General features: G+C 44.8%; 1 protein-coding gene across 2 annotated transcripts in view; it reads right to left on the bottom strand.

The window, feature by feature from the left end:
• Positions 1-26749, bottom strand: part of WASF3 (WASP family member 3) — a 143582-nt gene that overhangs the window by 25695 nt on the left and 91138 nt on the right. For both annotated transcript variants that reach the window (XM_062194574.1, XM_062194575.1), the window contains exon 3: positions 20720-20862. In XM_062194574.1, coding sequence (XP_062050558.1) covers positions 20720-20852 — 133 coding nt within the window. In that variant the 5' untranslated portion in view covers positions 20853-20862. The remainder of the gene's footprint in view (positions 1-20719; positions 20863-26749) is intronic.

Below are 26749 nucleotides of genomic sequence, written 5' to 3' on the forward strand. Positions count from 1 at the left end.
GGCCCAAGCACCTGGGCCATGTTCTGCTGCTGTCCCAAGCCACAGCAGAGAGCTGGATCAGAAGAGCAGCAGGGACTAGAACTGACGCCCATATGGGATGCCGGCACTGCATGTGGCAGCTTTACCCACTATCCCACAGTGCCAGCCCTTTTCATTTTCTATTGCTGTCTCATTCCAATGAGAAAGAGACCCTGACCCTCCCAGGAGAAAACTTCCCTGGGGCAAGAATAACCCTCCTACTTTCACGGTGCTTCAGTTTATACGATCAGGGCGCTCTCAATCACTTTCTGCACCAATCACTAGAATCCATGAGACCATGAACTCCGTGGGACTGGGACCCACACCTGTCTGTCTAGAACAGTATCTTCCCCCATCTGCTCAGCGAATGAACAGGAGGTAAACAGGGAGTTACTGTTTTCATTTTCCAGATGACTAAACCAAGGATAAAAAAGGTAATTTGTCCAAACCCCACAGCTGTTAACTGGCAGAAACTGATGAAACAAAGACCTGCTGCAACTTTCTGTTCTCTGCTTCTAGCATACATCTCACTTAACTTCCTCGGCCATAAAAGGGAAAACAGCATGGCAGTTTCTTAAAACCTTAAACACAGAATTATTATATGATCCAGCAACTTTACTTCTAGGCATATATCCAAAAGAAGTGAAAACAAAGACTTGAAGAGATATTTGCCCATTCATGCTTTAAAACCACCCAGGGGTCCATCTATGGCTAACAAACTGTGGGACAGTGGGGTATTCAGCCTCGATGAGGAAGGAGGGTAAGCAGAGCAGTTAAACCTCCTGGGATGCCCCCATTCCCACAGAGTACCACATGGGTTTGAGTCCTGGTGTGTGCTTCCAATTCCAGATTCCTGCCAATGCACACCCTAGGAGGCAGCAAGAGATGGCTCAAGTACTTTGGTCTCTGACGCCTACCTGGGAGAGCCAGATTGAGTTCCAGGCTCCTGGCTTCAACATGGCCCAGCCTCAGCTGCTCCAGGTATTTGGTGTCTGCCTGCCTGTGTGTGTAGGTGTGTGTGTGTCTGCCTTTCAAGTAAATATAAACAAATGAACATTTTTAATAAGGAAATTCCAACACATGCTACAACGTGGCTAAATTTTGAGAACACTATGCTAAGTGAAACAAGCTGGTCATAAAAAGACAAACTGAGTGACTTCACTTCTATGAGGTAGCCAGGACAGTCAAACTCACATGGACAGGGAGTAGAAGGGTGGCTGCCAGGGGCTGAAGGAAGGTGAGGATAGGGAGTTGCTGAACAGGTGCAGGGTTTTCGCTCTGCAAGGTGCGAAAGTTCTAGACACCTGTTGTATAATAACGTGAATGTACTCAACACTAATGAACTGTTTATGTAAAACTTGTTAACATGGCTAATCTCATTTGTATTTTAATATAATTCAAAGCTTGAGAAGGGGAGGGCTCTTGGCACAGCAGTTGAGTCGCTATTTGGGATGCCCACTCCACATTAGGTTCCCGGATTCATGCTGCGGCTCCACTTCCTGCTAGTGGAAGGAGCAGGTGATGGCTCAAGTGGGATTTTGAATTTCTGCCACCTACATGTGAGCCTGGTTTGAGTTCCTGGCTCCTGGCTTTGGCCTGGCCCAGCTAAGCCTACTACAAGCATTTGAGGGATGAACCAACAGATGAAAAATCTCTCTCTCTTAGCCTCTTAAATTAAAGAAATGAAAAAAATGTTAAAGCTTGAGAAGAAAATCATAAAAACCTAGGATTTTGCCCCGAAAACACACTCTGTGATGAGCTCTTTCTCCCTTCCCTTTGCAGTCAAGCTTCCCCTGAGCCACTGGCCCTTTCCTCAACAGGAGCCATCCTAAAGGGCACGTGGGCGGTGAGGGATTAGTTCCTGACATCACTGCAATCGCAGATTTGGAGAAAACGCGCATGGAACACTTGGGCTGTGACCTGCCACAGCATTTTGCTACGTTGGCTGCTGGTGTAAGAGAAGAGGCTGCAGGTGGCTGGAGCAGAGCATCTGTGAAAAAGGCATAGGCAAGGGCAGGCCGTGGCTGCGTTTAGGGATCACGAGCAGTTTCTTCTGGCTGCTGCACAAAGTGCAGGCGGAAATGAAGTGCACTCGGGGGCATCTACACAAGGCTGAGGGCCTTACTGGGTTCTGTCCAAGTCCCTTTCCCGTTCTTCCCAACGCTGCTTCAACTGTGGTTGTGTCAGATCACTCCACAAAATGGCTCAGCAGCCCATCTCTTTGCGAGGTGGTGGGCCAGTTCTGGGGTCTCATGCACCTAGCCAGTGGCTACAGGGTTCCCCTGGTCAACCCCGCGCATGTTCTTCTACCTCTCCCCTTTCAGCTCCTCTGCTGCTCCCTCCCTTCCCAGACTTGAAACTTCCCAGGAGCCTTTAACACAAATTCTTTTTATTAAACAAAAACAAAAACAAAAAAACAAAACAAAAAAAACACTCATCATTTCACCTTCTAAACCTTGTGTTTCAACGTTCCCAAGAATTTTTCTTTTAAAAATTGCTGACACAAGGGCCAGCATGGTAGCACAGTGGGTTAAACAGCTGCCTACAATGTCAGCATCCCATATGGGTGCTGGTTCAAATGTCAGCTGCTCCACTTCCAATCCAGCTTCCTGCTAATGTGCCTGGGAAAACAGCAGAGGATGGGCCAAGTACTAGGGCCCCACCACTCACATGTGAGACCCAATTAAAGCTCCTGGCTCCTGGTTTGGGCACAGTTTAGCTCCAGTCATTGCAGATATTTGGGGAGTGAACCAGCAGATGGAAGATATCTCTAACGCTGCCTTTCAAATATATATTTTTTAAAAAATTGCTATCACACACAAAAGATTTGTGTCTTAAGACAACCTAGCTTCTTCTGTCAAAATTCACTTGAGCAACTCATGCAGTCTGATGGCTTTAAACACTCCCTCTCTGCTAATGCTTGAATTTCTATTTCCATCTGGGCCTTTTCCTGAAATCCACTCATGTACTCAACTGTTCACTGGACAACATCACCTGGGTGTCAAATGAATAACTCAACTTCACTTGCCCAAAACAAATGCAGCTCACTGCTGCCTCCCCTTCCCCATCCTTCCTGCTGCACAAGCCCACACAAGGGGCCATCCCTGACTCCACCCACTCACAGTCCAGCTGGCTCTCCAGCAAACCCCACTGTATGTGCACACTGGCAGGACACTATAGGCTCTGACTACTCAGCGTCACTTCCCCTACCCCCGCCCTGGGCCCAGACACAGTCACCTCTCCCTTGGACTTCCCTAAGCGCGAGGATTGTTCTCCCAACCTTACCTCATTCTCAATGAACTAGCCCCAGCCAATCCACCAAACTTCAAGTCAGATCCTACTCATCTTCCATGTTTTCAAGCCCCTTCTAGGGCTGGCCACCTTACCAAGAACAAAAGCCAAGCCATGGAACAACTCTGATGGTCCTCCATGACCTGCCTCTACTTACCTGCCCGCTTCTCCTGTTATTCCCTGCCTTAAGTATTCCACTTCAATGGTGCTGGCTCCCTCACTGTTTCTCAGGCATGCCAAGTATGCCTCCACTTCCCAGGTCTTTGTATGTCCTGTCCTTCTGCCTGGTCCATTTCTGCCCAAATGACTCAAGCGGTTGCTCACTTCATTTCACCCTGCCCTAAACCCATGTCACCTGCTGAGACGTTCTCTGACAACCTTAGCCAAATTGTATCACACACACACACTCCGTCATCCCCTCCTGCTGTATTCTCTCCTTAGCACTTACCACCACCATTCACTTCTAGGTATTTATATTGTTCCTTGTCTGTCTTCCTCCATTGGAAGACAACAACCCTCCTCAGCTCTGTATATTGCTGTAGTACCTCCAATGTCTAGAGCATGGCTGGTTTACAGTAGATAGGAAATGTCTGGGAATAAATGAATGAAAGCGCATTGACGAAGCCATCACCTAGTTGACGTAAACCTACTCTCAGGATGTAGACCGTGATCTGCAAGAGCCCCCTCAGCACTCCCATAATACCCTAGGCTTACTTCCACCCAGGATTCTCAGATAATGATGCTTGTCATTCATTACCTAAGCATCACGCCTCTCATGGCTGCACAGCTTGTGCAGAGCTGGAGCTAGTGCTCAAGGACTATCTGCTAAACAAAAGGCACACTGTCAACACCAGGGTGTTCTCATTAACGCATGCAAGGCAAACAAAGCTCCCTGCTTGGGAAAGGCTAGGCTAAACAGATTAAGCCTGTTTCTATACCTTGGGGCATCTCAAAATATTTAATACTAATGGGAACCTGCAAGACAACAGGGCACATACCATGTTTTCAAAGTGACTGGGCCTGGAAACACCTAATGCCATCTTTCAGAACTACTGTTTTATGAAAGCCACATGGTAAATGCTGGGTGATCTGCAGGTAAGCCCAATATTCCAATTGTTTTCACACCCAAGGCCTTATTTCTGTGCGACATGTCAAAATACAACCAATAACCTTGGTTTTTCTGCTTGACTACTCATAGTTAAACACACACACAATTTTTTTTCCAGTGCAACCCTCAAAACTCCCTTCCCTTCTCCTCCAGTTATGCAGAAGACTAATTACTAGGGATAGCATATATCACCAAGAACATGCAAGTATACACGTCTCTTCCAAAAATTATAACAGCATTCTCAAAGCCCAGCAACCATTGCTGAGAACATCATTCTGTATTCTCTGCTGGATGCTATACAAGGGGGTCTTTGAAAAGTTCATGGAAAATATGTATTATGAAAAACTATAGAGGGATTTCAAAATGCTTTGCACCAAACTAATCTTTTCATCTCAGTTTTCCAAAACCTTTTTGAAGTATTCTCATGTAAGCATGAAAATAAATAGCATATGCCTTCTACCTTCAATGCCCAATTCTATCTGAAAAGCAGGCAACTGATGCCATTTTTCCACTTAGAAGTTCTCGCTTTATAGAGATTGATGGAGACACACAGAAATTAAAGACTTGCATGATTAATATTTTTCCAGCTGCTGAAAGCTGACAAGTAACAAAGAGAAGGAAATGGAAGGAGCTGTCTTTTTTGATGCACAAGAATAAAGTGCTGCAATTATACAGTCCTCAGTTTTGCAAACAGCAACTATTTGAAAAGCTGAATCCTACTTACTCTCTCAATGCAAGTCCTTTAATAGCTAAACTAAAATAATTCTGAAATGAAAACCATATTGAGGTACACACAATTGATCATTCTTTCCTGACGAAGGCTCCATTTCAGGACTTGTCAGTCCCATCTGAACTCAAGCATATCAGGTTGAGAAGCATGTCTCCAGATTTCCAAAGTAGCAAGAATTACTCATGGATTTCAAACTAACTGCATTTAAAAGTGAAGAATTATTGGGAACAAGGTGTCTCACATGAATCCTTTCTGCAACAAGAAAGTGGTTACCTCTAGGGCCTTCAAAAAACTTAACTCACATACCTAGTACCTAGCTCGGTTTGCAAGACTTTCACATTTCATTTTCCACTAAAAGGAATTAGGCTCCTTGGAAAAAATGACCAACTCCAGGACTATGGGTTGAAAAGGTCAGGATGAGCCTAGAATATGCTGCTGTACTCAAGATGGGATGGACAGAGCTCACAGGTCACAGGGATATGGATCCAGCCCCTCCGAGCTGGCTTGTCAAGTCTGGCAAGTTGTAAGCCTCAAAGTATAAAGAGAGAGCACAAATCACAGCTCACAGGATAACAATCGGTCCGTCCCTACTGGTACAAATGAATGAATGAGGAGGTAATTAAATAACTGCAGAAATAGCAAAAGCACTTCCAGCAGAATGCCAACTAAGGATGCTGAAAAAAATTAAAGAACGACAAAAATCACCATTCTGCAGCCACCACAGCAGTTACTAGTGTAGGCAAAAATCACCAGTGCATGTGAGACTACTCCGTAGAAGGGGAATGGGAAATGGGACATCTACACAGCGTCAAAGTATCTCCCGGAGAGAGCTGGAGAGGGAAGCCTTGACGACACAGGACCCTCCGGCCCTCAACGAAGCAGGGACATTCGCTGCCCAAGTAGGGCATGCTGCCTCTCTCTGCTTCTGCCAGCAACCTGAATCTAATCCCAAAACACATGAGAAAAACCCAAGCCCAGGGACACTCCGCAAAGTAAATGGCTAGTTCCCGTCAATAAATGACACCACTGGGTTTGGCAAAATGGAAGGTTGGTAAGGTTGACAAGCAAGTTTCAAAAGAGTAGGCAGGGTTAAACTACCAGGAGACCAGAGACAGGAGGGAAGCTGGGGTGATGGGGAGCTGAGAGTTTCTCTCAGGAGTCTCGCTGTGAAGGGCACAGGAATGGGGCAGTATGGAGCGGATGCCTGAGATTTAATGAAGATAGGAATGCAAATACACTTCTCAGTGTATCTGTAATCAAAGGCGCTGACGGCGGCGGCGAGGGGCAAACAAACAAGAAGTGGAAGCACTGACAGCAGAATACCTTCTAGTTAATGTTGAAGAAATTAAGGAGGGACAAAAATCAGCATTCTGCAGCCAGCACGAGTAACTGTGTCTGGCAGGGATCATCACTGGATGCCGAGACTAGCGGTCTGCAGACAGCAGGGAAGGGGAACACAGTGCAGATGGGCAGGAGGGTCTGGGTTCCGTGCTGACGTGTAGGAGGTGGACTTAGAATTATGCCCATGCATCCACTGTAAGAGGCTGTCAGAAGGAGGGATGTGGGTTCTCCTTGGATGGCTTTTATTTTGTAAATACAATAAGCAGCACAGGCATCAGCTCAGAGTGAGGAAGTGTGAGATGCAAACAGAGGATATGAAATAGAAACCGTCAGAGCCCAAAAACTAATTAACAAGAAAATCGCAGCAGCATTACTGAGCAACACTGAGAGCTCATCTGAGGAATGCACTCACAATTTCAAACCTTTCTTCTTTTCTAACACAAGCATTTAAAGCCACAGATTTCCCTCTGAGCACTTCTTCAGTTAAGTCCCACAAATGAACTGGCATTCTGTGCTCATTACCACACCCTTAGAAACAGCTTCTAATTTCCCTTCAGAATTCTTCTATGACCCAAGGAATCTTTTAAAAGATCTTGCTTGATTTTCCAATATTTGGCAATCATCTAAGAAGAATATAATTATTATCCCATTATCATTACCTTTGTATACTGATGCTTTCAAGCTTACTACGCTATGGCCCCATTCCATCTTGGTAACCATTTCATGGGAAATTAAAAGAACATGTATTTTATAGTTTGGGAGTTTAGTATGCAGAAATCAGTTAAGTCAGGCTGGTTGGAAATGTTACCTAAACTTTACATATCCTTGCAGAGTTTCTGTCAATTTGTTCTTTCAGTTACTGAAGGGTTCCTGCTGAAATCCCCAGCTATGACTTTGGGTTTGCCTATTTCTGCAGTTAGTTCTGATCAGAGTATTTTAGGCCATGTGCCTTGAATCCTTCTTAGTCGGTGCATATACTTAAGACTGACATGTTGTTCTCAATTCTGTCATAAACTGTCCTTTGTTTTATAGCCCACTTGACATTACTCAGCTTTTCAAGAGAAAAGGCTTATGTAACTCAGTTTTAGAGGTTCAAGTTCAAGATCAGGCAGTCCCATTGGTTTGGCATCTCATGAGGGTGACAATGGCAGAGTGTATAGGGACGAAGGATCACACAGCAAGCCAGGAAGCAGAGAGGCCAGAGTGATCTCAAGCACTGACAAGCAACATTGGTAAGAACCACCTTCTGGGCCATCCAAGAAGGAGGTACCTTTCTCTGAAGGGAAGAGAGAACTTCCATTTTGATTACAGCATTGTTTAAATAAAGTTGGAGTTTGTGAACTCAAGAGGCTTCCATAGCCTTGGCATCTCATGACAAAAGCCTCAGGTGATTACTGACATCATAAATAAGAGTGTCGGTCGTTAAATCAACAACAAGAGTCACTGTGCACTTGCTCCCCATGTAGGACCTCTGTCCTTAATGTGTTGTACTACTATGAGAATTAACGGTAAAAATAGTCTTCAAACAGTACTTTATACTTTCTGTGTCTGTGTGGGTGCGAACTGTTGAAATCTTTACTTAGTACAGAGTTGATCTTCTGTATATAAAGATAATTAAAAATGAATCTTAATGAAGAATGGGATGGTAGAGGGAGTAGGAGATGGGAGGTTTGTGAGTGGGAGGGTGGTTATAGGGGGAAGAAGCGCTATAAACCAAAAGTTATACTTTTGAAATTTATATTTATTAAATAAAAGTTTTCTATTAAAAAAAAAAAAAGCCACCACCTTCTGAGGGCACATCTCCAGGGACCTAAGCTCCTCCCACTAAGCCCACCTCCTAAACATGCATTGAAGAAAATTTCTACCCTCTTAGTCATCTACTCATTTTTTACTTTGGGGTTTAAATGTCTGTACAAGTGCCAAATCACAGTCAAAATAGATCAGATATTAAAGTAACTACAGTAGCTTTCTTAAGCTTTATGTTTGCATTGTCTGTTTCTTCCATCACTTCCTTTAAACCTGTATTTTCATTCTTTAAAAGCATGTATTTTAGTCTGATCTGACTTGACCTAATCATCTGCCTTTTAAGAAGAGTTCTAAAATGTTTCCGTTTTAGGACACTGTTGCCATGGCTGGGTTTAACTCTAACACCTGGGTATTTGTTGTTTTCTACTTGTCCCTCTGTTCCTTGTTCCTTTGTTCTTCCTTTTCTGCCTTCTTGAGGGATAACAAACCATGGAAAACAGCAGAGGAATTCCAAGCAACCCCTCTACACTTGGAGCCCTACCACATGGCTATGGATAGCACCAGGCCTTCCAGATGGTCAACAGTCTTCTAAACAAGGAGATACAGTTTTACACAGCCCGTTACATTTAGTCACACGTTCATTTCTCCCGGGAATCTTTATTCTTTCTTGCAGATCCAGGTTTTCAGATGGCATCTTTTCCCTTCGGACTCAAGAACTTCTGACACCTTTTCTGTAGTGCAGACTGAATAAAATGTCTATTCCACTTTGACTTTTGGAAGATTTCACAGAATTATAAAATGGCAACTTTTTTCTTTTAGTACCGTACCCATGGTTTACTAGTCTCTACTGTTTCTGATGAGAAGTCCCCTGCAGTTCTTAATATTGCTCCCTTCCTATATGTAATGTGCATTTTCCTGCTTACTCCTTTAAGGATTTTTCTCATATCTTTGTTCTTAAGCAATTTTACTAAAATGTGTTTTTAATTTATACTTTCTAGAAATCACTGAGTTACCTGTATCTGCTGGTTGGTATCTAACACCAATATTCAAAAATCCTCATCCATTATTTCTCTGGCTGTATTCTTTTTCTTTCTACTTTTCTTCGGGAACACCAATTACATATGTATTAGACCATGTGATATTGTCCCATGTTTCCAATGCTCTAAGTTTTTTAGTTGCTTTTTTTTCCTCTCCTTTTTCCTTTTCTCTTTTGAATCCACTTAGGTGATTTCTGTTGACTTGCCTCCTGGCCCACTGATCACTTCTGCTGTGTCCCATTTGCTGTTAGGCACATCAACGGAATTCTTCCTGAAACTGCATTTTTCAGTTCTAGCATCTTCAAAAATAGTTTCCATTCCTCTGCTGTAACTCCCATTTCTTCACACAGGGTGTTCACTTTTTTCTGCTGTGCTCTTCAATGTGTTTGAGCCTCAAAATCCCTCTCTCTCACTGTCTGCTTTTCCCATTACAGTAATCATAGTTATTTTAAATTCCAGTTTTGACAATTCCAATACCCCTGCCATTTCTGACCCTGGTTCTGATGTCTCGCAGGGTCTTTTTTTTTTTCTCTTTTTATTTATTTATTTATTTATTTGACAGGCAGAGTTAAATAGTGAGAGAGAGACAGAGAGAAAGGTCTTCCTTTTTCTGTTGGTTCACCCCCCTAAGTGGCCGCTACGACCAGCGCATTGTGGCCGGCACACTGCGCTGATCCGCTGATCTGAAGCCAGGAGCCAGGTGCTTCCTCCTGGTCTCCTATGCAGGTGCAGGACCCAAAGACCTGGACCATCCTCCACTGCCCTCACGGGTCACAGCAGAGAGCTGGACTGGAAGAGGAACAACCGGGACAGAATCCGGCGGCCCGACCGGGACTAGAATCCGGGGTGTCAGTGCTACAGGCGGAGGATTAGCCTAGTTAGCTGCAGCGCCGGCCTTGCAGTGTCTTTTAAAATTGTGCTGTTTACTTTTCAATAGACCTTGTAACTTTCTGATGACAGTCAGTCAAGACACTGGGTAAAAGGGACAGGTGTACACTGGCCTTTTGCCGTGTGCTGGGGCATGGTGGAAGGGACGTGTTCTGTAGTCCTGGGATCAGCTTTCAGTCTTAGACTGGGCCTGAGTCCCTGGGTCTTGCTGTCTCTTTGCCTCAGGTGAGACAGGAAGGCTAGTGGGAGCTGAAACTGGGTATCCACCCTGCCTCTCCATGTCTGTTAAATTCTGGTAAAACCTCCATCTGTTAGGCTGTTGCTGAAATAGTTTCTTTTGAGGGAAGACAGGTTAAGAAAAACAATGGGCCGGCGCCGTGGCTTAACAGGCTAATCCTCCACCTTGCAGCGCCGGCACACCGGGTTCTAGTCCCGGTTGGGGTGCTGGATTCTATCCCGGTTGCCCCTCTTCCAGGCCAGCTCTCTGTTATGGCCCAGGAGGGCAGTGGAGGATGGCCCAAGTCCTTGGGCCCTGTACCCGCATGGGAGACCAGGAGAAGCACCTGGCTCCTGGCTTCGGATCAGCGAGATGCGCTGGCCGCAGCAGCCATTGGAGGGTGAACCAATGGCAAAAAGAAAGATCTTTCTCTCTGTCTCTCTCTCTCTCTCTCACTATGCACTCTGCCTGTCAAAAAAAAAAGAAAAAGAAAACCAATGCTCTGGCTTATTTCAAAATGGCTGCTTCTCCCTCTCTCCCTGGGGGAAGCACAAGGGGATTTTTTTCATCTCATCTCCACTTTGAGAACGTGGGGGGAGGGGGGGGCTCCTGATGGAAAGACACATAAGAGCATGGGATCCCCTCAAAGTCTGGGCCACCCAGAGCTTTCAGCGCCCAAACTTGCCCTCACAATTCACCAACTAATCTCAGGTTTTCCAACCCTCAGCAGCTGCCACGGGGATTTCTCCTCACAGTTCTTGCTTGAACTCCCTGCGTGTGCCTGTTTCTCCACACTGAGGGGCAGCAGCTGGTCCTGTGACTCCAGTTCTTTGATGATCCAAGAAGAGCTGGTTTCCAATTTGTTCAGCTTCTTTCTTGTTGCATGGATGTGCGTTACTTCCAAGCTCCTTAAAAGCTGGACCATCAACAGCCAGTCCCTCCAATATTATTTCTCAAAGCTATTTCAAAGTACTTACCAGTTAATCCCAAAATCAGGGTCACCTGTAGGTTCTGTTTCCACAACTTCTTTTCCTCCTAATTATGGGTCACATTCCTCTCCCTCTCCACCTCCCTTCCCCACCCCTCTGCTGGATATTATATAAAATACGTAACAGAAGAGAAGGTTTACTTCCATAAAAGGACATCTAGGGAAGAACAGAACTTCAGGCTAATGATAATCACAATCATGTACCGGCTATGAGAGGTTACAGTAAAATTGTATGAAAAAAATTAAAAATCTTTAAAATCGTCCCTCAAAGATTTTTGAGATTCATTTATTTACTTGAAAAGCAAAATAAGAGAGAGAGAGAGAGAGAGAGAGAGAGAGAGAGAGAGAGAGAGAGAGAAAGAGAGATCTTCCATCTGCTGGTTCACTCCACAAATGGTCACAATGGTTGGGGCTGGGCTAGGCTGAAGCCAGCAGCCTGGAACTTCATCCCATGTAGGTGCAGGGTCCCAAGCACTTGGGCCATCTTCCACTGCTTTCCCAGGTGCATTAGCAGGGAGCTGGATGGAGAGCGGGGCACTTGGGACTTGAACTGATGTTCATATTGGGAAGCTGGTGTCACAGGCAAGTAGCTTACTTCTGCACCGCAATGCTGGGGCCCTCCCCACTGCCCTTCAAAGTTTTTAATGCTCTGTATTAACATGCACAGCAAAGTAAATCTAATAAATTAGGAAATCATCTATAAATCACTTGACACTTTCCAATAAGCCTATAAACTTATGAAATAGAAGGAACATAAACAATAAAACCAGAGACGTTTTGTGACGACCAGGGCTGAAAATTCAGAATTGTTAACTCTCCAACTTGTGGACTTGAGAATTTCACTGCATTAAATCTCACCTCATGGAAATCCTTACAGGAAGGAGAATAAGGAAAATCAACCTAACAGGTACTTCTGTAATGCCCTGAAGGAGGTATTTGATACACTAGGTCAAATGCTGAGTCAGGAGAACATTCGAACCCCCTGTGAATCCTGCCTTTTGTGGTAGTACAGGGGCTCTTATACTCACCTCCAAGGCTGAGCATCCCGAATCCAAAAAGCCAAAAACATAAAAAGTTTCAGATTCTGGAACATTTGAGAGTGAAAATGATGCCACAGTGAAAAACTCCACACCTAACCTCATAGCAAGAGTTACAGTCAAAATGCAGGTACAGCAAAAATACTGGCTACAACTGCATTCAGGATATATTCAAACATTCCGGAGCCTTTTACAAATCCAACAGCTGAGACACTGTGCTCTCCAGCATTTCAGATAAGGACACCCAAACCTGTGGCTTCCTAAATATATGTTACTTCTTACCCCCCTTTGCTAGCTTTCTATTTTTGTTCATGAGAAATGCAAACACTCAGTTTGGAGCCTTTAGATTTTTAAGATGCTGTCAACTTATGTTCAGACACATCAGTGTATCTTATTTTTGTCATCCTGGCCTTACCCTACTTAGAAATGTACTTACAGTCTATGTGCTTTATAGACTATATTTCATCCTCCTCCTCACCCCCAAAAAAAATCCTGTTTGGGTAAAAACAGCCAAAAAATCTTTTCAGTGCATGGAATATTTAAATCTCCATTCTGAATATAACTATACTTAATAATAGTCAATTAACACAGCTTTAAATTTCAGATCCAGCCACACACAGCTAATTTATTAGAGCCCAAGCCTTTAAGGGAGTATGTTTAATGTCATCTCAGCTTTTGGTTTGATATGAAGTACAATGTGTACCTTGGGTATTAATAATGATAATTAATTAATAATAACAATCACTCATTTATGTCTTTGAAAAGAACATAGACTTCCTTTCTCATTCACAGTTACTGCAAACATAGAAAATAAGGGAAAAATAAGAGTTTGTAAAGATTAAGAAAAAGAGGCATATTTACACTAACAGAATCACAGAATTTGGGGCTGTTTGTGAGGATTAACTTTGCTTATTATGAGGAAGTTTATTTGCTCATAAGACATGAAGAGTCTTTCAAAAGAATGCCAAAAATAACCAGACATGTACACAACAACTTAGTACAATAATTTAGAATAGCATCTCCCACAAAGAAATACCTTATATGTTAACAATAGAAAAATGTTTAGATAATTATGGTATAAGATCATTTGACACAACGGTTAAGTTGCCATTTGGGATGCCTGCATTCAATATTGGAGTGCTAGTTTGAGTCCCAACTACTTCACTTTCAATTCAACCTCCTGCTAATGCACACCCTGGGAGGCAGATGATGTTTCAAGTCCTAGGGTCCCTGCCAGGCACAGGGGAGACCCAGACTGAGTTCTGGGTTGCTGACTTCAACCTGGCCCAGCCCTGGCATTTGGGGAGTGAACCAGCAGATGAAGGGTCTTTCTGCTTTCAAATAAAAAGAAAATAAATTCAAAAATTTAAAATAATAATATGGATGGTTTATCAATATAATAATCTTCAGCTATTAAAAACAGAAGTATCAACAAAGATGTTTACCATGTAGGAAGTATGGGCTAGAAAATAATTTGTACAATGAAATAACATTGATTTTTTTTTTTTTTTTAATTTGAGAGAGAGAGAGAGATGGGCAGAGAGCACTTCCATTTCATTTGTTCATTCCCCTAATGCCTGCAATGGCCATGACTGGGCTGGGTCAAAACAGGAAGCCAGTAACTCAGTTTGGGTCTCCCACATGGCTGGCAGAGACCTAAACAATCGAGCTTCACCTGCTGTCTCCCCAGGGTCTGCATTAGCAGGAAGCTGAAATCAGGAGCTGGCACTGGGACTCAAACCCAGGCACTCTGATATAGAATACAGACATCCCAAATTGTGTCTCAACTACTAGGCCAATGCCCACCCTGAGATACTATTTTTTTAAGAAAGGTGCAAGAGGGTATTTTTTAACATTCATGGAAAATGGAATTAAAAGATACTTGTTTTGGTAGAAAAAAACTTTGAAATCCATTAGACCCCTCATATTGTGCAGGCTTCAAAATTTTTTGCACCAAAATAAACTTACCTTTTAATTTAATTTTCCACATGCCTTGTGAAGTATATAAAGCACCACCAATAATATTCTCTGATTAATGTAGTTTTGAAAAAGTTTTTCTTGGGGCCAGCACTGTGACATAGCAGGTGAAGCTGCTGCCTACAGTGCTGGCATCCCATATGGGCATCAGTTTGAGTCTCGGCTGCTCCATTTCCTATCCATCCCTCTGCTATGGCCTGGGAAAGCAATGGAAGATGGCCCAAGTCCTTGGGCCCCTGTACCCGTGTGGGAGGCCCAGAAGAAGCTCCTGGGTCCTGGCTTCGGATCAGCACAGGAGAGAACCAGCAGTTGGACTTCCTGAACTCAATGCCCTCTCTGTCTCTCTGCCTCTGCCACTCTGTCATTTTGCCTTTCAAATAAAATAAATAACTCTTAAAAAAAAAAAAAAAAAGGTTTTCCTTTCTGTACCATCTTGTTAGTACCACAGGACAGAACCAAAGATTCTGTGGATGTGTAGAGGAGAGGCAGGAAGACACTGGAGTTCTACCTCCTTTCTTTGTGACACATTGGGAGCATGCTTAGGGGACAAAGGGAAAGACAACTGTTATACGAACAAAGAGAAAAGTAGTAAGAACCCATCTATGAGCTATTAAAATGAACTCACTCATTCTTGACACCAATGTCCTATGTTCCCATCTCCTTTTCAAAGCAAATTACATTCAAATTGCACCCTTATGTCATAAGATTATGATTGCAGGATACTGTAACTTTAATTGAGCAACTAGCTGATAGGCACAAGAGCACTCAGACCATTAATCAGGAGAATGATGAAGATGCAATTACCATTTAATGGTAATTGCTACACTACACTGTGATTATCTAAAGAAAAAAACATACCAGTGTTCCCTAGCAGGAAAACCAGGTAACAACACACTACACCAGAGATGGCTGTAGCCAGTGGCTACCCCACCCCTGCTCTCCTGACCTCTCATATTAAAGTCAGTAACAACCAAAGGAGAAAAATCTGAAAATTTATAGGCTTTTTTTTTTATTTTACTGGATAAAACTTTGAAAGCTTGTGACCACTTAACTATACAAGGTTGTTCAATTTACAAATTTCTAGAGGTACTACAGATAAAGCACTGTATAGTTCAAAAAATAAAAATGGAAAAGAAAAAACTACAAGGGATTTTGAACATTTCCAGCAGGAAAAAAAAAGAGTTCAATGTTGGAGAAGACAGATATTTTTATCCTGAGTGGACATTACACAGTATACACATATACAAATATCATATGGTATCCCATAAAAAAGTATGATTTTTATGTGTCAGTTAATTAAATTTTCAAATTATAAATTTCTTTTGTTTCATTTCTGTGACCTCCTGAACTCAATACCAATAATCTATATAACCCCAGTGAAGACATTTCAATTCCTGAAGAAGCCTGCTAGACCCTTAAAGCAGACAAACTTTCTGGCTCAAAGTCAGATGTCAATTTGGATACAAAGGTAGCAGGGCGCAGGGTAAAACCTGCAGGTCTCCCAGGGTTACACAGAGTGGCAGGGGCTTCATAGGTCAGTTTGGTATCAGAGACCAGACTCTGCTTGCTTTACATAAACTCACTTGAATCCTCATTGCTTCTCATCTGTCCCCATAAAGGTAATGGGATTCAGAATACCCAGGCAAATCAGGGCCTTGGCTGGTTTTCCTTGCTGGAAAAGACCAAAGAAACACTTCTGGAGATCCAGCCTGTTCTCTTTCCCTCCCCCTTCCAGGGGGTCAGCCACCCTGGGTATCACTGGAGCTCTCCCAGGGCAGGTGGGTGTGATCAGTCTAAGGGGGAGGCAAAGCCTGAGGTTCCCACTGTGATCGCCCCCAAAGCAGCACGTACACAGGCAGCCTCTCTCTGTGGTGCTGTCAGGGAACCTGGATCACTGCGCATCGCCTATCCCAATCTGCACCTGAAAGTGAGTGGAGGAATGGAGGGGTGGAAGGGTGGCTGAGGGGAGAGGGCAGGGAGGCAGAGATTACGATGGTCCATTCTGGACCTTATGGAGTAAGGGTCAGGTACCCAAAGGAATTTTTTTTTTTTTTTTTTTTTTGGACAGGCAGAGTGGACAGTGAGAGAGAGGGACAGAGAGAAAGGTCTTCCTTTGCCGTTGGTTCACCCTCCAATGGCTGCCGCGGCTGGCGCGCTGTGGCCGGCACACCACACTGATCCCAAGGCAGGAGTCAGGTGCTTCTCCTGGTCTCCCATGGTGTGCAGGGCCCAAGTCCTTGGGCCATCCTCCACTGTACTCCCGGGCCACAGCAGAGAGCTGGCATGGAAGAGGGGCAACTGGGACAGAATCCGGCGCCGCGACTGGGACTAGAACCCCATGTGCCGGCACCGCAGGCAGAGGATTCGCCTATTGAGCCATGGCGCCGGCCTCCAAAGGAATTTTTAAAAAAGATTCTGTTCTGACTTTTTCATAGGACTAGGTGCTCAGTAAAAGAAGCCTTTCTTTGCTTTGCTTTTTTTTTTTTAAGATTTATTTATTTGAGAGGTAGAGTTTCAGAAAGAGAGAGAGAAAGGTCTTTCATCCACTGGTTTACACCCCAAACAGCTGCAACGGCTGCAGCTGGGCCAATCCGAAGCCAGGAGCCAGGAGTTTCTTCTGGATCCCCAACGTGAGTGTAGGGACCCATGCACTTCCACTGCTTTCCCAGGCCATAAGCAGGGAGCTGCATCGGACGTGGAGCAGCTGGGACTCAAACTAGTGCAGGTCCCAAAAGAAGTTTTTTAATGATAGATTCATGCATTCCTAAAATTTTACTTTAAAAATACCTAATGAGAAGCTGGTGTTGCGGTACAGCAGCTACAATGCTGGCATCCCGTATGAGTGCCGGTTAGAGTCCTGACGGCTCCCTCTCCAGATCCAGCTCCAGCTCCAGCTCCCTGCTAATGTGTCTGAGAAGGCAACAGAAAATGGCCCAAGTGCTTGGGTCCTTGCCATCCATGTGGGAGACTTGCGTGGAGTTCTAGGTTCCTGGTTTTGGTCTGGCCCAGCCCGAGCTGTTGCAGCCATTTGGGGAGTGAACCAGCAGATGAAAGACACCTCTCTCTCTCTCTCTCTCTCTCTCTCTCTCTCTCTCTCTCTCTCTCTTTCTTTCTTTCTGTGTAACTCTACCTTTCAAACAAATAAATAAATCTTTAAAAATACCTAATGATCACAAAATTAGAAAACAAAAACCATCGTTTTAAATTCTTATTCTTCCTAAAAATTTTAGATTGAAAAATTATGCACATAACTTTCCTCATATATATATGAATATATTGATATCCAAAGGAGAATCACAAAAACTAAAGTTTCACCAACTGAATGTAGGTATAATCTGGCATTTGCCAGTGCTGTCTTGTAGCAGGTTCTAACAACTGCTTTACGGCCATGTTGATGTGACTTACAAATAAATTATAAGTGTGTTTAGCATCTAAGGAGGGGACCAATCTGATTTGATTTGCTGTCTGTTGCACTTAGAGGGGTAGCAGGTGAATGAAGACTAATAAATAAATTACTGGTAATCTAATTTGCTATTGGACCACCAATTACTAACTCAAGTGTCTCAGCCCAGGCTCCTAAACCAGAATACATGGGCCAGCTGGCTTGTGACGGACAGCTCCTGAAGGCTGAGAGACCCACGGGCAAGGTGCCCAAGGTTCACAGCCTGGTGGCAGATGCTCTCTGCTTGAAGATGGTGCTTTGTTGATGTGTCCTCACATGAAGGAAGGGGCGAGGGGCCTTTACAACAAGGGCACTTATCCCATCTGAGAGAATTCCACCCTCACCACTGACCACCTCTCACAGGCGTCACCTCTAAACACCATCACACTGGGGATCAGCATTTCCACATGTACATTCTGGAGACGGGTATCCTCCATTGCACTCACTTCCCTTAGTTTATGAGAACGACATCCATGGCATAAACACCACTGAATCTTCTTTCTGTAAGGCTCTCTGGGTTGCAAGCCCCAGATGCACTCCAGGAACTTGAAGACAGAAGTGTTCATTCCAAGGACACCAGCTCTGCACCTTGAATGGGTGTGGAAAGCTGGGCTGGACACACTTAGGGCCTAGCTGCTGCCTCCACTCGACAGGCCGCACAGTCTCTCTCTTGTGTTCAGTTCCTGCTGCTCTGCCTTTTCTTCCCATTGCACTTCCTCTGCATCTGCGCAGGTTCTGCCCCCTCCGTAACTGTAACTGACAGGCAGCCTTCATGGCTTCTTTGGCCCTGAGTGACATTTCAGCAGTAGGTCCCATAATAAGCCAGCTAACGCACTGCGTTTCTCAGTTGAGACTTCCTGAAAGGATCAATTGCCTCCGCTCGTTCAATCCAGATGCACAGGGTATTTAAGTTCATGGGTCGCATCACTGGTGTTTCCCCAACCACAGCCTCTGGGGTGGAGTGATTCCTACCATCTTGTTTTAAATGTAATTCTAAGAGAGAGGCAGAGTTGAGATCCACTGGGGTGGCCTGAGGGGTGACTCTCCTCAAGGAGGGCTCCATCCACAGCTCCTCAAGAGGCTACTGTGGATACGTGGTACAAACAGATCCAAGCCAGAATGGTGTAGCAGTTCCTCATTTGCTGCATCAAATTATCACAAACAGTGGCTTAGGATAGCACAAATAATCTCACAGTTCTGAAGAAGTCTGAAACGGGTTTCCCTGGGCAGGGCTGTGTTCCTTCTGAAGGCTTGCGAGGAGAGCCACTTCCTCGCCCTCTCCAGCTTTCAGAGGCTGCCCACATGCCCTGGCTCGTGGCCCCTTCTTCCGACTTCAAAGCCAGCAATGGCTGGCAGAGTCGTACCCCCCTGGTTACTCTGGGTAATCCAGGATCACCTCCTTCTCTTAGAGCTGGTCAGCGGATGACCAACCTCACATGAGACAGCTACAAGTTCCAAGGAAAAGGATGTGGACTTCTCTGGGGGGACTACTTTCTGCCTATCATAAGGGCCACGTGGGACAGAACAGCGGGCAGAATCATTCATTCACTAGAGTGTGTGAATTATGGAGCAGGCACCATAAACACAAGTGATCCAACACTATGACGAATATGATTATCAAAACTTGGACAGTTTATGGTGGATTTCTTCACTTATACTTCATCATTGCTTCAAAAACAGATGAATGCAAACAGAAACATTATGAATTTATGTAGTTTATCAATAACTTCTACCAAAAATCTAATTGTAATTATAGTCCAAAATCTATTTTAAAGCATATTTTAAATAATTTCCAAGTTACTTTTGTCTTAGCCAGTTATTAGAGATATATTAAAAATGCATCCAAAAAATGCATCACTAAGAATATAATAAAAAGCCTTTTAAAGAAATAAACATTTACTGCAACACTTCTTCTTCACAAAAGAATGAAAGTACTTGGGTTTCTTAAAAAAAAAAAAATCACTCACTTGTGTTTGAGGCTACCAGTATGTGGAATTTCATGGAGGGTTTTCTAGTTATTAACCGAGTTTCTGAAAATTTCACTGTAAAAACCTGTCACCAAAAATGCCACGTAAACCATCTAAACTGAAAAGGAGTGGGACGAGGTGAGAAAACAAGATCACGATACACATGTGAAAGCTAGGGAAGAATCCTGCAGCTACAAAACGCTCTGAGGCAGAAAGCATCTTCATGCACATCTGAATACTGAAAAACAGACTACTCCTAGGGATTCAAACTTTAAAGTCCAACAGGAGAATAAGAGACAGGCTTCTCTTCCTGCCACTTGTAAGCGTGGTACATTCACGCACCCACATACATCCGTGCTGCTACGTACCTGTGAGACTCAGCTCATCCACTGACCTCAATTTGAAGGCCAGTGCCTGTATTTTAACTTTTGGAAGGTTCAGATAAGAAAAGCTTACTGCTTTTTTGTCTTCATTCTGATTCATTTGGAATACAGCTCATCTGACGGTTATTTACTGAGCACCTACTGTGAGCCAAGGACATTATAGGTGCTAATTTTACCCTATTATATTTTTAAAAATCAACTGGCCTTGTTCAAGTTTAACAAAAGAATCCACTAAAAGTAAGAAAAGGGGAAAGAAACACCAATCATAATCATCTAATTTTCACTTTAAAAACTTTTAAAGAATTACCACTATTGTAAATTCACACATTTGGTCTTATTTAGTAATTTGCACTGGTAACTAGCAACATCTTCACTGGGTAAGGGCGAATGTAACAGTCTATTTCACACTGGGAAATTCACAGGAAGGGAGATTCTTTACAGCCGCAGCCTTGTCTCTGGACAATCACGTAACTACTGAAAATCTGGAATACATTTGCTAACGTAAATTGAACAAAATGTCATCAACAATCAAGAGAAAAGGTGACTTACTCAGACTGCTCAGCTGGCGTATGATGGCGGCGAGAGTACTGTTGGTTACACATTCCAGCTCACTGGTAATCCCTTCGGGCAGAGCTCCCCGGCACAGGTGCCGGGGTTCAATGTTCCTCTTCACTAAAGGCATGGCTCAAAATCTGGAAATTAAAATGACATTTTTTAAAAGGACATATTCGTAACTTCACAAACCTAGAGTATTAATTCCTTTGAAAACTGACTCTAATTACCATCTTCCTAGTTTTCCATGAGACAATCAATGAAAATGTAACAAATGTTGAATTACTTAAGTGGATTTTATAGATTTCAAAAATAAATGTATAGCATAATCCTCCAAAGACTGGTATGTGTTTTCATTTTGACAAAATCATCCTTGCTGCGGGTTAGCAGGGAGATCAATGCTGAAATGCCATTCTGGAATTCTTAAGTGGGATAAATAATAACTATTTTAGTCACTATAGTTGGATAAACTTATTTCCAACTGTTATAATCATTTCATGGTATGCTGCACCGCAAGAATCTCGATCTGGTGAGCATATAACGAATCTTTGTTTTTCTTCCTCCTTCCTTCATAACCTTTGGGTCATTCACTCAATAAACACATACTGAGTGGCTACCACATACCCAGAGGACAGACAAGTTGCCTCCCACAGTGGAACATTATTCCAGTGGAAAGGAGAGATACTGATCAGAGCACATAGGCCAGCACACCTCCCACTGTGGCCAGAGCTACGAGGAAGGCCTTGGGGGTTATGAATCCCAATGCAAGGGGTGATGGCCTGTCTCAGAAGCCACAGGCAGCCTCTTTGGACACAGCTGCTGACCTGTAAGCCTGAAGAATGAATGAAGTCTAGCCCACAAAATGTCTGTGGCCAAAGGAAAGTAGAGAAGGAAGTGGAGAAGGACAAAGTAGGTGGTAGTGTTAATGAAAAGCACTGTGAACCTCAATGATTTTATTCACCATTGCAGTCCTGTATCCATCATGATGGTGGCTGAGTGCACAGATGATATCTTCAGGGCCACAGAGACCTCGCCCACGATGGGCACACTGCCTGTGGCGCAGCACTTCAACTCTGTGCCTCACTCTCCTCCCCGTACAGTGGAAACAAGAACATTTTTCCAGGGGCCATCATGGTGGTGTAAAGGGAAAAGCTGCTGCCTATGACACCAACATTCCATACGGGCACAGGTTCATGTCCCAGCTGCCACACTTCCAATCCAGCTCCCTGCTAATGGCCTGGGAGAAGCAGCAGCAGACCGCTTAGGTGTTTGGGCCCCTGCCGCCCATGTGGGAGACCTGGATGAAGCTCCTGACTTCAGCCTGGCCCAGGTTTGTCCATTGTGGTCGTCTAGGGAGTAAACCAGCAGATGGAAGCACTCTGTCTCTTCCTCTCTGTGTGTGTAACCCTCTCAAAACTAAAACAATAAATCTTAAAAAAGAAAAAAGAAAGAAACTTTAAAGAAAAAACATCATAAATTCATTTACTAAAAACAAATTCTCCAGGGCTGGCGCTGTGGTAGCAGGTAAAGCTGCGCTCACAGTGCCAGCATCCCATATGTGTGTTGATCCAGCTCCCTGTTAATGTGCCTGGGAAAGCAGCGGAAGATGGCCCAAATCCTTGGGCCCCTGCACCCACGTGGGAGACCTGGAAGAAGCTCCTGGCTCCTGGCTTTGGAATTGGCCCAGCTCTGGTTGCTGTGACCATTTGGGGAGTGAACCAGCGGATGGAAGACCTCCCCCCCACCCCCGCTTCTGCCTTTCAAATAAATAAATATGTAAAAAAAAAAAATTCTCCATTGGTAAATGGGAATGTACACAGCTCCCAGAATGAGGACTTAATGCATTATGGCATCTATAAATCTCTTAGAATATTTGGTAACATCCAGAAAAACATGATGGATTATATTCATTTTATTGTATCTTACACATAGACTTCTCTAGTTTTAATTCTTATTTTTATATGAATGACAAAACAAGGACTATTTGCTGATTGAGAATAAAGCTTAGCCTCAGAAAATAGATGATAATACACAAAAATTATTAAAGGAAGAGGCATACCCCCAAGGTAGGAGAGCTGAAACAGAAAAATTCCATTGCGGACTCTGAGTTAAAGTATAAAAGGATTTATTATGGGTTGTTACTTCTTTCTGGGAGAACCATTTACAATGGCAACTCACAACAGCAAGATCAACCAGGAAACTAAAAATCCTCATAAGGAAAAGAAAAAAAGCATGAAGTATGGGAAAGAAAAATACTGAAAGCTCTCAGCAGGGACCCATTCCATGAGAAATAGAGGAAATGAAGCAACAACAAAGACCAGGTACATAAAGCAGCAGAGAGCAGTAAGGTGGGGGTGGGGAGCAGGGTGGCAAAAACTTGTAAAGGCAGCAGCTAAGGAGCAGTCTGCCTGTCACGTCCGCATGTGACAGTGGCCCAGGCATTCAGTACCTTCTCAACAATTTCTCACAGCAGTCTGGGATCAGCACAATACTCAGGAGCTGCGTAGTGTCTGTATGTGTGCAACAATCTCTTCCACATTCATTCTGTGTTTATTTAGGATGAAATCTCTCCCCTATTTTAAATTTTTATTTATTTATTTGAGAGGCAAAATTAGAGAGAGAGGGAGAGACAAAGAGAAAGGTCTTCCCTCTGTTGGTTCACTCCCCAGTGGCTGCAACCATCAGAGCTGGGCTGATCTGAAGCCAGGAACTTCTTGCAGGTCTCCCTTGTGGGTTCAGGGGCCCAAGCACTTGGGCCATCTTCCACTGCTTTCCTAGGCCATAGTAGAGAGCTGGATGGGAAGCAGAGCAGCAAGGACTCGAACTGGTGCCCATATGGAATGCTGGCACTGCAGGTGGAGGCATAACCTGCTATGCCATAGTCCCGGCCTATCTCCTATTTTTTAAAGCCTCTGATGTGCCAAGAAATGTTCAACCTGTCCAACCACCACATTTAATTGGATATACCACTTTCAAACACACAGAACCGTGGCAGTTACCAGTTCCTAGAGATAGTAAGCCAGTGGCCCCAGAACTCTTCAAATGCAAGCTAATGAATCCACAGCCCTGTTACTGGGCTCTCACACTTCCTGCTGCTATGCTTCTGCTCTTATCATCCCACCGCCAACTGCCCATTAGAAACAGCCTCTGTTAGAGAGTGCCATGTTTGCTCTGCCTATCCTTTTCCTCAGTAATCACAAAAAAACCTCTTGCCCACTACCCCAGGCCCCCAACACTAAGATCCCAGGGCTTCCTCATGTGGTCCTGCATGGTGCGGTGTGCCCCTCCTCTTGGGAACTGGGTGTAACGAACTCTCTTCTCAATGGCAATCACCTGATCTGCTGGCCTCCCAAGACCTCAGACTCTCTATTGGCACACTGTATTTTCAAACAACAGGGAGGTCTGAGAAGGCTTCGGAAGAGGCAACAAGTCAGCACTGCACTGATTTCCAAGTACCCTGCCAGGGTCTCTGGGACAGGCAGCAGCAGGCCTGGTGGATGTCTTCTCTCCGGAGGTGGACCATAAATCACCCTGATATGGGGACTGTGCTCCCCACAATGCCTTGAGCAGTCCTCAGTGCAAACTGTTACTCAAAATGCCCCCTCAACACATCCTATTTGGACTTCTCTCAGGGCTGTTTGCCTGTTGTTGTTCCAGTATTCCAGCCTTCACTTCTCACTGTCATTATAGCTTTATTTGGAGCTCCCACACTTGTCTAAATACAAAAGACAACAGAACGAGGCCATGCTACCTGCCTAGAATTTCAGAAAAAGGGCTCCACAGCTCTTTCAAGTTACAATCACCTAGCAATGACTTTTACGGTTTCCACTGTAGTGTGAAATACTCGAGCTAAAGTACTTTTTTCCCAGGGAGTCTTTATTTTATCTGACACTGATTCAGTTTTGAATACATGGAAAAGCAAGAAAGAGGTAAAGCATAAAATACTGGGTCAGTCATTACTCTGGAAAATGCACTGCAATTACAAAAACGGGAAATGAACTAGTCCAATTAGTCACCGATGAAATACTACAGCAAGCCCCTGTTCCTTTCCCCGAAGAACTACAACCCCTCCGATGCAAGTCAGTCTATTTGTTCAGAACAAAACAGAGGTTGCCGACGAACTGTCTAAGGATTTGTGGAAGTTACGTAAGTTATTAGCGTTAGGCCTGTCATCTGTCCAACTTCTCTGGGAAGCATCTCAATTTAGCGAGAGGCAGCCTGGTTCACATAGCCGTGAACTAGATTCCAGACACAGCTGAAACTGGGCCAAGGCCCTTCCCCAGGAAATTGAAAGTGGGACCGCAATCTCCAGCTTGATCCAGCCACTCTCAGACGGTGGACACAGAGAACTCTGCCACCACACGAAGCCCAGATCGGCAAAACTAATCTGCAACAAGAAATTAGAATGAAGTAACCGAGAGAAGCTGGCAGAAAGATGAGAACTCCCCACGGCTTCACTGCCTCTCCCTTAGACCTCACGGCCGACTGAGAATCTCCCCTCTCCCTGCAAAAGGCCAGGGGGCTCTGCCACCCTCCCAGCTCCCACCCTATTTCCTGTCACACAGATGGCTCCTTCATCAAATCCCTATGACCGTGATCCACCCTGACCACTGTCTCTCAGGCCCAGACAACATCTGAAAAAGCATGTGGTGAGAGTGATGCCGTCCTGACAGGCGGGCCACGAACAGTCCCTGGCGCAGGTCATGGTTCACCTGCCAAAGATTTCACTAGCTGTGACTCGGAAAATGTACTAGAGGAGAAGCATGCCTCTGAGGCATAATGCAGACACTCAGAAGACTCAGATGGAAAAACACCTGCCAAACAGCAGTGCGGGCCAGTAACTGCTAAGTCACGCTGCAGGCCTGCCTAAGCATGATGGGAGGCTGAAGGCTGCTAACATGCAGGGAACAGCGAGGTGGGAGAACAATGGGGTCTTCCTGGTGGGTGCAGGGCTCACAGTGAAGAACTGAGGGACCACGACGTAACTGAGAGTTAAAGCTGGGAAATCGGAATGCTCAGCCAAGGTGGGTGTGGCACACAGGGCTGGATGCTGGGATGGAAACCTGCATCCTGAAACTGGGATGGGGACTTGCAGACAATGCCCACAGTGCTGTTCAGGCCAACACCTCTGCACGATCCCCACCAAACCCTCTGGGCTGGATGAGTTGGAAGATGGTGTAGAGGCTTCTTGCCCTCAAAGCAGCAAGCCGCCCCCATAGGCACTGCATTCATCTCTTTTTCCTGGATGCCAAGGTGACAGCTAGGGACCAACCCCAGCATAACCCGGCTGCTGCCGTGCTGGACGAGGAGAGGAGGAGATGAGCAGCATCATCCCAAGCAGGCACGATAAGCAGAGTGGCTGGGACGCCGGAGGCCTGGGTAAGACACGTGGGCTCCAGAGAGTGGCAGATGAACCCTGTGAAGACTCAGGGTCTAACAACCACAGGAAAGTTTGGAGCAGCAGGAATAATATTCCTTCCTAAGTGAAAGACAACTTGTTGCAACTTGGAAGGCCCAGGAGAAGAAGGAAGACCAGTGTCTGGCAGGCTGGTTACCAGGGGCAACAGGTGTAGGATTCCTGCCTGGGCCACAGAAGGGGGTGACCAGGCAGCTCCTTGCTTCGAGTGGGGCCTGCAGCAAGCAAGGCCCCTGCAGTGGAGCCAGCAGCACAGCTGCTCAGGCTGTATGACCTGGCAGAGCCCAGAGGGTGTGGAGGTGTCCGTGGTAGGAAGAGACTTTATGGAGCTCATGGTGAGCTGGGGAGGGGGTCGGGGATAGGGAGACCCTGGGTTTCTGTCACCGCAGCACAGAAGTGTACACGCTTTGAAACAGCTCTTGATGTACTTAACCAGGCCTTGATAGAGCATGGAAACCAAGGCACCAGGACCCCAAGGCTCCCCAGAATGAGCTGAGATTTATCAGTCAAGTACTTAATATGAACCAATGAGACGGCGCTAGAGCTGACCCAGCCGGCACAAGTCAGTGTCTCCCGTGAACAGCAACCCCACACTGACAAGTCATCTTCCA

Source organism: Lepus europaeus, chromosome 6 (assembly GCF_033115175.1).
Source record: "Lepus europaeus isolate LE1 chromosome 6, mLepTim1.pri, whole genome shotgun sequence".
NCBI lineage: Eukaryota > Metazoa > Chordata > Mammalia > Lagomorpha > Leporidae > Lepus > Lepus europaeus.